This window comes from Lissotriton vulgaris, chromosome 2_1 (assembly GCF_964263255.1).
Source record: "Lissotriton vulgaris chromosome 2_1, aLisVul1.2, whole genome shotgun sequence".
NCBI lineage: Eukaryota > Metazoa > Chordata > Amphibia > Caudata > Salamandridae > Lissotriton > Lissotriton vulgaris.
Window position 1 is genome coordinate 1031277412 of NC_141687.1, and position 12449 is coordinate 1031289860.

General features: G+C 49.4%; 1 protein-coding gene across 1 annotated transcript in view; it reads left to right on the forward strand.

The window, feature by feature from the left end:
* The window catches only part of CCDC148 (coiled-coil domain containing 148), a 1056272-nt gene that overhangs the window by 197632 nt on the left and 846191 nt on the right, over nt 1-12449 (forward strand). Inside the window, exon 3 of the mRNA XM_086956667.1 lies at nt 2416-2537. Coding sequence (XP_086812793.1) covers nt 2416-2537 — 122 coding nt within the window. The remainder of the gene's footprint in view (nt 1-2415; nt 2538-12449) is intronic.

Consider the following 12449-nt stretch of genomic DNA (forward strand, 5'->3'; position numbering starts at 1 on the left):
TGCACAGGCAGACTAATATGGAAAGAAAATCTCTGCAGCTTCCAGCTCCTCCTGGGAGATTTTCAACATAGTAAAAACTCTTTCCAAAGTCTCCCCCCCTTTGGTGGTACCTGACCCCTCCGGGGCCCACTGTGACCAGCTAGCAGAGTTTTTCTCAAACAAATTGAAATTATTTATTCATCCTTTTCAAATGCCAAAATGGATCCCCCCGCACTTCCAGTCCATGGTACCCTGATCCCCCTGGATAAAATTCCGGTAATTGAAATGTCTGCCCAAAAAAGCTTTTTTTCTAAAGTGAAGAGTGGCTCACCTACTGATCCTGCCCCCCTAGGGAAATTAAAACTGGTAGCAGATGTGGTCCTTCCAGTGATTCTAGACCTCATTCAGACCTCGCCTTCTTTGGGGATAGTCCCCCCCAGGTGGAAGGAAGCGATGGTAAAAGCTCTGCTAAAAAAAAAACAAGTCTAGAACCTGCAGATTTGGGAAATTATCGGCCCATCTCGCTGCTTCCTGGAATCAGCAAAATCACTGAGAAATATTTTAATTCAGTGTTATCATCTTACCTGGAGACCAACAACCTTCTTCATTTGACCCAGACTGGGTTTCGACCACAACAGGGAACAGAGACGGCCCTACTCAAGGAAAATAGTTGATGCTGGCGGTGCCGCGATGGTCCTGCTCCTTGATCTCAGCGTGGCCTTTGATACCGTAAATCATCAGATCTTGATTTACAGGCTTAGCAACCTAGGTATCTCTGGAATAGCGCTGGATTGGTTAAATTCCTTTTTGGATAATAGGTCCTTCCAGGTATTTAACAATCAAGTCACTTCTAAAAGAACATCCCTTCGTTGTGGAGTTCCACAGGGATCATCCTTAAGTCCTACCCTGTTTAATGTTTACACCCATACCCTAGCTGAGGCTGTTCAACCCTTTGGAGACCATTTAGTCACCTATGCGGATGACACGCAATTGGTGATTGGGCTCAACAAATGTGAAAGCTCGCCCTCTTCTCTTTATCTCTGTCTAGAGGAAATCTCTAGGTGGATGAGCGATACTTTTCTAAAATTGAATGGGGGTAAGACTGAAATTATGATCATGGGCAATCAGTCCCCTCATGATTTTGGCGGCCATATGGCCCTCGTCCATGGGTCCTTTACGTACGCCCAAAACCCAGCTAAAGAGTCTGGGGTTTTGGATGGACCATGAACTTACGTTCAAAACTCAGGCTTGGAAGACCGCAGCCTCCTGTTATGGATTCTTAAAAATGATCCGTAAGGCTCTTCCCCTTCTCCCTTTTCAGGCCAGAAAATAAATAGTCCAGGTCCTGGTGCTTTCAAGGCTGGATTATGTTAATGCCCTGTATTTAGGTGCGCCTGTTGCTACCCTCTCCAAACTCCAAGCTACTCAAACCTGGGCGCCAAGACTGTTGGTAGGCACCCCAAAACATCAATCAGCAAGACCAGCCCTTAAATCTCTTCACTGGTTGCCAGTTCATGAGAGTGAAATTCAAAAGCTTATGCATTGTTCATAAGTCTTTGGGCAAATTAGGTCCCCCGATTCTCCAAGGCATCATTCAGCCTTACGAACCCAAACGATCCATTTGCTCTGAAAATCAGAATCTGGCTATTGTTCCTAGGATCCGTAGGGCCAGAAGCGGAGGTCAATCCTTCTCAGGCAAATCCTCTAGACTTTGGAATTCTCTTCCTCTCTTCCTACGTTCAGAACACAACCATCTTACTTTTAGGAAAGCTCTGAAAACATTTCTCTTCCCAAAATAAGGGTCACTACTCCACTGCCACTGCAAGCGCTGGGATGCCTCCGGGTAGCCATTCGCTATACAAATGTGCATACAATACAATACAATAAATACAAAATGTGTCATTTACAATACCAATAGCTCAAACTTTCCTAATGCAAGACCTATTGAATTGCAAATGCTTGTTTAAAGTGGTTGGAAATAGAACCTGCCACTTGAGAATGCTCACAGATGCCAGCAGTCGGGTGCATACCGCCTTGACCATCCTTTTAATTTATTGTGAGACTTTTTGTGGATTAGGACATTAATGAAAGCTTTTCTTCAGAATAATTTAAGGTGAATACTTCTTCTGCCCTCAGCTTGTGCATTGCCTCAATTCTGGAGTGAAATCGCCTGCTAGAAGTCTAGGATGGGAGCCTAGTGCATGTTATGTATGCTAGCTTGTATTGCTTCTTCCTTCACCACTTCAAAGAAAATGTGTTCCCTTCCTATTTGGCAAGATTGTTTGGAAATAACTCTCTAGGAAAATGATGATCAAAACAAGGTAGACTTTCAGCTATTAAATGCAATCTTCATGGTGATGAAATTGTATTATGAATTTTAATATTGGAAATGTTCCATGTACATTAACTATTTTTTCTCCTTTGGATGCAAAATAGATGAACTGGTGGTTCATATGAAGAATGGCTTGCACAGCCGGAAGTACAGACCTGTTGACTATCAACAGCTAAGTGCAGTAACTGAAGCAAAGAAGCTGGCCTCTGCGGATATACAATTAAAGGTAATGATGTGGGTATTTTTCTTGTTGATCACAGATTGCATATTTTTATTGAATGCCATCTTTGCTTTATTGGTGATCATCTAGAATGGAAGTATAGCCTTAGCATAGTTCTTCTTATGGTTTTTGTATATGGAGCTGCTTGAATGAATCCATGCTATTTTTACTTCTTCTTAAAATGTCCACACAGCTCTTTCAGTTTGGTTGGGGCATAGTTGGGACAGTCTACTTGAACGTCTAATCTCGATGTACATTTGTTGGACAGTGTAAAGCAGGCTTCTCCAACGAGTAGCTTGTGAGCTACTGGTAGCAATCCAACTAACTGCAAGTAGTTCTCCTCTGGGCAGCCCAGACTATTATATGAGCACCTTTTGCCTAGTTGAATTAATATATGTGTACCAAATTTGAAAAGCGAGTATTCAAGATGAAAATGTGTGTGTTTTTAGTACTCATAAGCTGTTCTTTGGAAAAAAATAGTTGAATTTCAAAAATGTATTTAAAGCTGGTATTTGAATGCTAAATCATTTGTTGTTGGGGATCCTTATTACTGATGCTGCTTTGGTGACTGGGGAGTTGCATTTGTGGCTGTTATATAGTAACTGTGTTGTGCATTAACTATGTAGAGGTATTAATCGAATGTATGACAGAATTCCACATCCGTTTTTCACGCATTCCTTAGGAACTCCGTCATTTGAACGAATGCGTCTTGAGCATGCATTTGTTCTGCACGCAAGTCATTTCAATGACTTGCCTTCGTGGGGGGGGGGGGGGGCTGCATATTGGAATAGTTTAATTTACTATTTATTTATTTAAACGGTTTTATATAGCGCTGGCTAGACCCAGAGGTATCAGAGCGCTTTACATGAGCATCAGATCATAATTACAGGTTACATCGTTACAAAGGTTACACAGTAATTAGAGCATGGCAAAATAGTTACTAAATAAGGTCGAGATAAACAACAAGCACAAATACGTAAGGTGAAAAGCAAGCAAGGGGAAAGATTATGGGGAGGGGGAAGGAGCTGGGGAAGTAGACAGGTAATGAAGGCAGGAAAGAGGAGGGGAGGGTGAAGGACACTGCATGGAAAGAGGAGAGGAAGGGCGATTGGGACACAAACCGCTAGATGAGTCAAAGCAACGTCCAAAGTCCAGTAAGCTGTGATTATTATTATTATTATTATTCTGAGTGGTATCACTTCCCTATCTCAGTTGCGGGAGGCTCCCTTTACGCAGTGGACTCTCTCAGAGGGGTCTCTGAGGCTCCAAGGGCTACAAACTGGATCCTTCCCCAAAAAGGGGAGAGGGAGTGCTTTGGCAAGGGGTGCCCTAACATACCTCAGCTGTGAGTGGCTCCCTTGGCGCAGTGGACTCTCTCAGCGGGTTCGCTGAGACTCCAGAGTATAAATATTGGATCTTTCCCCAACAAGGGGAGAAGGAGTGCTTAGTCAAAGGGCACAAAGACAGGGCGCTAGGTAGACTAACAAGAAAGGAGAGAGAAATTGAGGGGAGAGGGGATAGGAGCTAGGAGCTAGGGAGGTAGACAAAGAGAGCAAGAGTACTAAATGGGAACAAATTAGATTAATAAGATATTATATAGCGCTGGCTAGACCTGAAGGAATCAGAGCGCTTTATATGAGGAACAATAATGTTGCAATTTACATAAGTTAAAAGTTACATAAGTATCAAGAAAAGCATTTAAAGAACTTAGGGGACAAGGTGAATGGAGCAATGAAGGGTAAGGGGATAGGGTAAAGGGGTAGGAGGGAGATAGGACGTAGAGACGAGGGGAAAATCTGCCCAAGGTCCGTCTGGGTAGGTGACGGCAGAGGGGGGAGTCCACAACCCATCTCCTCTTTAGCTATATGGTAGCTCCACCGGGCATCAGCCAAATCGCTAGGTTTCCACAGTCTTGGGTAAGTTCCGCAGGTTCCAAGTCCTGATGGGTAGGCAGGTTAGGGGATAGGTTCAAGGTCTGGCCAATGTCCAATTGTAGGAAGGGGGAGGCTCTAGTTGGCGCAGTGGCGACACTAGCGACAAGCAGGGACTCTCTCTTCCTCGTCAGGGCTGAGGGTTACCTTCCAGACAACCTCTGCTTACCCTCTAGGTAGTGTGGCTTAAGCAGTCGTAGGCCAGCGGCGGCTGGACCTCACTTTGCTTTCGCTGTTGCTTTGGGCCCCGGTCACGGTGGTCAGGTGGATGTCGTTGCCTTGGAGGAGATTCCTCCGTCGGTACTGCAGGGATAGGCAGCACACACAGTCGCTTTCGTCAGGGTGTAGCGCCCACTGGTCCTGGGGCGCTGGTCAGGGGGCAAGTTCACAGCAAGCCCTTGGAGATCTCTCAGCAGAGTTTGGCACAAAGTCTTGTAAAGCAAAAGTCTTCTCGCAGTCTTTCCTTCCTCCTCTCCTTCGGCAGCAAGGCACCAGACACAGGCAAGAGACAGCACCCTTCCTTGTCCTTCACGGTCCTTCTCGTCGGGCAGAGTTCCTTCTGTAGCCCAAACTGGATCTAACTTTCAAGGAGCAGGGCTCCTTCTTTTATAGGGCATTTCTTTTGTTCTCGCAGGCCAGGGGGTCTATGCATAGCCACTTTCAGTCTTTGAGTACTCTGGTGGGTGTACTCCGGCTTCTGCTTTCAGTGTGAGGGGCAGGCGCATCAGACGCCCCACAGGAGGTGGAGCCAGCATTGTGCGGACAGGGGCCGCCAGAGTACCTTGTTGATGGGGGCTTCGCCCTTCCTGGGCCAGGTGTCGGCTGAGTCATCAGTTGCTCCCCAGGAGGGTGGAGCCGGCATTGTGGTGGTAGAGCACAGCAAGATCCAGAGTCAAGAGCCACTCCTACGTCCCACTAAGGTGTAATCTGCGCATTCACCACCTGTCATCCCCCCAGCCCTGTCACTCACACATCCCAGACAGTCAGATACACATACCAGCAGAGGCGGCTGAAATGGTTAGGCAAGCAAATGCTGACTTTCTAAAAGTAGCATTTGCCAACCCAGGATACTAAAATAAACTTGACTACAAGAAATATTTTATCATCCTGAGTTCAGGCATACTAAACACGACTCGCTACCATGCTCCCTGAGCCTGCTGGGATTATAGGGTGTAATAATTCCAGCAGCTCAGTCTGGCCTAATGGAGCAGGTAGCCTTCAATAGTGAAATACGGTCTTGGTCGTAAGTCACTACCAGGACAGGCCACACACATCAGGGCTTGTCCTGCCTTACACCTACAACGCACCCTGCCCACAGGCCTACCATAGGGGTGACTAATATGTAGTCAAGGGAAGGTTCGGGGCTGGCAAGTGGGTGCACTTGCCCAGCTGGCGTGACAGTACGAGACCACACGCGGGTTCTGCGGTCGCAGTTCCCAGACACATCTTTACGGCTGCTTCGGTGGGTGGCGCAACCAGCGCTGCAGGCCCACCAGCAGTATTGGCATCTACAAGCCCCGGCACTCCTAGTGCACTTTACTAGGGACTGACAGTAAATCCAATGAACCAATCAGGGATACCAATCGCATGTACCATTTACAGTAGGGAGCACTTGCACTGCGGCACGGGTCAGCCGTGGCGCAGTGCCCTGAGTATCGGAAAACCAGCAAAACATCGGAGGCACATTAGCAAAAAGTGGAAGGGAGACTCACGCCAAGGTGCCAGGTCTAACACCAATTGTTGTCCCAGGGAAGTAAAAACATGTAGGAGACCACTAAGGAAGCCATCCTTGGGGTCAGGCAGGGGACTGTACTGTACACTGGTGGCCATCCTAAGGTCAGGCATCTGGCAGTTAAAGTCAATATCCAGGCATGCGGACGCCAGAGACTAACAAATCCTACATGCACACACCATCACACGCACATACATGCACACACACACAATTGTGAGCAAACATTCTCATATGCGCACTGACGCACACATGCAAGCCCAGAGACAGAAAATATCCAAGAACACAAGCACACATAAAATCCCATGCTCTTAAACAAAAACACCCAAATACATGCACACACAAACACCATCATATGCAAAGACATGCACACACAAATGTGCTCACACTCTCAAACACGCAGATACGCACACACACAGAAACTATCAAAAACACAAGCACACTGTTAGACCTGTCTGCTTCTGGGAAGACTCTAACCACCATGATTTATTTTTGTCCCCCTTAGCCTCCCAGAGTTTCTATTTTTTATTTTTACATGTGTCCATCAGGAGTTTTTTTATGCTGTCAGGGGGCTAGGTGTTCCTTGGCGATGACGCCATTTTTCCCTCATCACTTGTGAGGCCTAGTCACCCCCTTGAAACCTTAGGGATCTCCAGAGACCTAAAATGGTGTCCACCAACTGCCATAACGGACACTACTGGAGGACAGGTCCATAGGGTAACATTAGGGAACTTTCTGGAATCAACTAGAGAGTTCTGCAGGTCTCAGGCCACCCTATATAAGGCCAGTGACCAGCAGCCATTTTGTGCTGACCCCAGAGTAGAGGAGTGAGGCAGTGGTGAGAGGAGGTGGACACACTGAGAGCAGCTAGTTTGTCACTGAGGCTGACAGTTACTTCAGAGGATTGTTCCCCCTTCAGCCTTTGACCGATCCCTCTCTCAAAACATCAACTATTGGTAAAGAAATCGAGCTACTTGAGGAAGCAGCCACTTACATCTTGGAAACCCATTAAATCCACTCAGGATATCCTTAATTGAAGATATTCCTGGCTACCCCTAACCAGCGCTGAGCTTACCGGGGACGTGGAGTAGCTGTAGTGAATGCGGGGGTCTGTGGCACCCTGGCGACCTGTGGAGCGAGGGCGCCGTGTGTGGACATCCTTCCTGTGAAGCCCAAGTGAGAAGTGACTGGAGGGAAGCAGCGACGCTGCTCTGATCGGCATCGGGACCCCGGGGGCACCGGCCGCGTCAAAACGAAGAGATCGGCGCTTCCGCGCATGACCGGCAACTAGACGCTTTTCGTGAGGCAGGAGGGGCCTATGATCGGGCAGGCCCGGGAGAGCAGCGTCACCGGAAGACCAGCGTCCTCCCTTTGAGTGAGTGCGGAGGCGGGAGAAGAGCGAGCGCTTCCGCGCATGCCCAGCGGAGTAGTGCGCCTGAGGAGAGCCGGTCGCGTCAACGAGGAAGCTGTCCGCGTCGGAGCTCCAGGTATTCGTCCCCCCTCTTGAGGAGGCAGAAGCGCCGCAGCGGACGTTGCAGTAAGGAGCCTTGGGGCCAGGAAAGCTTCCAGCGACCTTCCCTAGCAGCCGTCTGCTGCCAGGCTTCAGCGCGAGTGGAGGAAACACCCGCGACACGCCCACAACCCTTCAAGTAAGCCGGGTAGTGTGGGGACGGGAGGCGGCAGCACTGGGAGAAGGAAGCAGGACAGTGGGGCTACGACCCACACAAGTGACTGAACAGTCCAGAGAAGCCTGACTTCAGGAAAGCGGGCTACTGAACTGCCTAAATCAGGCTTAAGTAACCAATACTTGACTCAGAAAAGAGAGGTGGAAGCTGTGCAGAGAACCACAGGGTTCCTGAGTAAAAACCCTTATAGTTATTGATAAATTGAAGAAGTAGATCCTCTACCAGATAGGTGTGCCTATACATTAGAGTGGGGTGTACCTTGCTAATATTATTGTGTCTTCCCTTTTAGTCACATTACTGGTGGGTAATGCTGTGAGGTTCTACAACCAGGTCATTCTGTTGAGCTGAGCAGTGCTTAAGAGCTGTGGGGTAATGTACCTGCAAATGTGTCTTTAAAAACATATTACACTGTCAGACTGCATTTTTCCTTCCTGTAAAATTATTAGTGAAGTGTCTTGTGTCCTGAATAACTACAGAACCTAAATGTACCTCTGATTCTCAAATTCTGAACAGGAAAAATATTGAAGTGTGATTTGAATTTCATGTAAAGGTGTAATTTGATTGTCTTTTATCCCTAACTAAAAAGCATAACAAGAAAAGCATTTATTTTTATAAAAGGTAACGGTATTTTTCCAAACAGAGGTGTTGTGTCTTTATTTTAGTGGTTCATCACTGTGTTACTGTGGGTAAGGCTTGTAAGTACTTAGCCAGCGCTTAGAGTTAGCTGTAGACCACGACTGTGCCAAGCTACCATATGTAGGCTTGGGTAATCCAGGTCCAACATAATTGGTGTTTCAGCGGTGGGATAGCGGATCTGTACTTACACTTACTTATTAGTAACGCAGTGACAACCACAAGACCCCACCTGGAGTTTTCTCCCTGCGGCCCTCCTAATTTACATTTTTGGTTTTTCTAAATTGACTTCTGGCGGTGGGTGGAGGTTGACCTCAGGTCACTCTGTGGATTTCTCCTGTGTAGCATTTTATACTTCAAATAAGAATGGAGATAAATGTGGAAGAGCTAGACAATTATACTGTGCCTCAATTGAAGGAATGGTGTCAGCAGCAGGGGGTGTTCTTCAAGAAAGGCGCCAGGAAAGTTGAGCTGCTGACCAGTATTCGGGCATGGGTAGAGGCTCATTCCGGGGAGGAGGTAGATCCTGAAGAGAGTGACAAGGACACTGTCCTGGAGACCACAACACTGTACCAGGCGGGAGGGGAGAACCTTGTAACAGGTCCTAGAACACCTTCTAGAGTGGGCAGTAGTGTGTCAGAGAGGGGCCTGACCGACGCCGAGTTAGAAGACAGGAGGGAGGAGAGGAGGATGAGAATCGAACTAGCCAGGATGGACATGGTGAGGGAGGAAAAGAGGTTGGAGCATGAGCGGACCATCAAAGAGATGGATTTGCAGGCCCTGAGTTTACGTACCCCCAAACCAGAGAGTGGTGGCAGCGATAACCAAACCAACACCCGAGAACCTAGACCGTACCTACCAAAAGACATTATGGCTTGTTATGTACCCAGTGACGACATTGCTAAATGGCTAGCCGCCTACGAGGTCTCGCTGAGGGCCCATGGGATTCTGGAAGTCCACTGGGGAGGTGGGTTATACAAATACATGCCCCCCACTGGCAGGGATACTTTGTTGGCCCTTGACCAGAGTGAACAGACCTACTATCCGGCTATGAAATTAGCGCTGCTCAAGAAGTTTGGGTTGACCCCTGAGAAATATAGACAAAAGTTCCGGGGCAGCTACAAGCTGGGCACACAAAACTGGGTAGATTTCTTGGACTACTCCAGGAAGGCCCTGGAGGGTTGGGTAAGAGGCAGCGAAGTAGGGGACTATGAGGGACTATATGACCTCATACTCAAGGAACACCTACTCGAGAAGTGTCTTCCCGAGCTAAGACAGCATCTGGTGGACAGCAAGCTGACCAGCCCCAGGAAGCTTGCTGAGGAGGCGGACATCTGGGTTAGTACCCGGGTGTCGACTAAGGGGACTGGAGGGAATTCCCAGAAGCCAGGACAGGGCGCCCCCCAGAAGAAAGAGGGAGGGGAAATTAAGAGGGAGTTCTCAAAAGGGCCACAAAATACTTCGCAAGGAAGGGGCAGAGGATTCATCCCCAAGAGTAACCCCCCTCGCAACCCTACCCCTGGCCAAAGCCAGCAGCCAAGGGTTGTTCATTGTTTTGAGTGTGGTGGTGTGGGACACTATAAAGGAGATGTGAGATGCCCAAAAAGACCACCCCCTCCCACTGGAGGAAAAGCCCCGGGAATCACTAGTGTAGTGCTCGGGGAGGAGATGCCTTTGGTTAATGGAGGGGAGCGGGCGGGTGTCACCTTAGTGTCCCTGGGAGATAAGGAGATGGTTCCCAAGACCCAGCTGCCCTCTAATACTACTAAGTATGAGCAGTGGGTCACCATCAATGGCCGTAGAGGGGAGGCTCTGAGAGACACAGGAGCCAGCATGACTATGGTAAGGAGTCAGCTGGTGTCTCCAGAGCAGGTCATCCCAGACGTACTCCATCCCGCCGTAATGGCTGACGGCAGATTGGGCCACTACCCTGTGGCTGAGGTTCCCTTTGAGTGGGGAGGGGTTGCAGGTCCACTTCGAGTTGCCGTAAGCCCTGCCGTGCCTGTTGACTGCCTGTTAGGGAATGATATGGAGCACAATGCTTGGAGGAGGGTGGAGTACCAGACTCACTCTGAGATGCTGGGACCCCCTGACTGGACTTGTGTCAGCACAAGGTCAGCGACTGCCCGAAGGGGGAGTTCACTTACGCTGGAGCCTGGAACAATGGCCCAGCCGGCTGCCAGAGAGGAGAAGGACAGGAGGCCGGAGGACCCTGCCTCGACATCTCCGCCTCGTGAGACAGCTGGACCACCTGCGGAGGTGGATCTGGAGTCCACAGGGGAGAATGTTGCTTCCTTGGAGAACCTACCCATCCCTACAGAATGGCATGTGGAGGGAGGTCCTTCCAGGGAAGAATTCTGTGAAGCTCAGAAAGAGTGTCCTACTCTCGAGGGGCTGCGGCAACAGGCCAACGCCCAGGCAGCAGGAAACATTGAAGGGAGTTACCGGATTTACTGGGAGGATGGACTCCTCTACAGTGAGCCCAAGGCACCTGGCCATGGTTCAGCCAGAGCCTTGGTGGTCCCTCAATGCTTTAGAGCCTTTCTACTGGAACTGGCTCATGAGATACCATTGGCAGGACATCTAGGACAGGACAAGACCTTTGCCCGGCTTGTCCCCCACTTCTATTGGCCTCGAATGAAAGTGGCGTCTGACACATATTGTCGGACGTGTGTGTCCTGCCAAGCTAGTGGGAAAACAGGAGTGAAGCTTAAAGCTCCCCTGGAACCACTACCTGTCGTTAGCACCCCCTTTGAGAGGGTGGGCATCGACATTGTGGGGCCATTGGATCCACCAACTTCAGCTGGTCACCGGTTCATACTGGTTTTAGTGGATCATGCCACACGGTACCCAGAGGCAATACCTCTGAGGACCATCACTGCACCTGTGGTGGCTAGGGCCCTGATGGGGATCTTTACCCGAGTGGGTTTCCCCAAGGAGGTTGTGTCCGACAGGGGGACTAACTTCCTTTCAGCATACATGCGGGCTATGTGGAAGGAGTGCGGAGTTACCTATCGGTTTACCACTCCTTATCACCCACAAACCAATGGTCTTGTGGAAAGGTTTAACAAAACCTTAAAAGGTATGATACGGAGTCTACCTGAGAGCCTGCGGAGGAAATGGGACATCCTCCTACCCTGTCTCTTGTTTTCTTACAGGGAGGTGCCACAAAAGGGAGTGGGCTTCAGCCCCTTCGAACTTTTGTACGGGCACCCTGTACGGGGACCTCTCAGCCTGGTGAAAGACGGATGGGAACGGACTCCCAGAAAGCTTCCCCAGGACGTGGTGAGCTACATGCTGGCCTTCCGGAGCCAAATGGCTAAGTTGTGGAAGCAAGCTTCAGACAACTTGGAGGCCAGCCAAGCAGTGATGAAAGAGTGGTATGACCACAACGCTCACCCAGTGGAACTGGAGCCTGGACAGAAGGTGTGGGTGATGGAACCTGGAGAGCTAAATGCCCTCCAGGACCGTTGGACAGGCCCCTTTGAGGTGTTGGAAAAGAAGGGGAAGTCCACCTACTTGGTGGATCTTAAGGCCCCGAGGCAGCCCCACAGGGTGCTGCATGCCAATCGCCTCAAGCCACATCATGAGAGGCCCGCGGTTGTCTTGATGATGGTAACCGATGGAGCAGAGGAAGAAGAAAGCGAACCTCTCCCTGATCTTCTCTCGTCCCAAGAAAAGGATGGGTCGGTGGAGGGAGTAATTCTCTCGCCATCCCTAACTCCTGAACAGCAGGGTGATTGCCGCCAGATCCTGGAGCAATTTTCTTCTCTGTTCTCCCTTGTCCCGGGTAGGACCCACCTGTGTACCCATGACGTGGACACAGGAGACAGCCCACCTGTGAAGTCTAAAATCTACCGGCTGTCGGACAAGGTGAAGGCTAGCATCAAGAGTGAAGTCGCCAAGATGCTGGAGCTGGGAGTGATTGAACCTTCTGGAA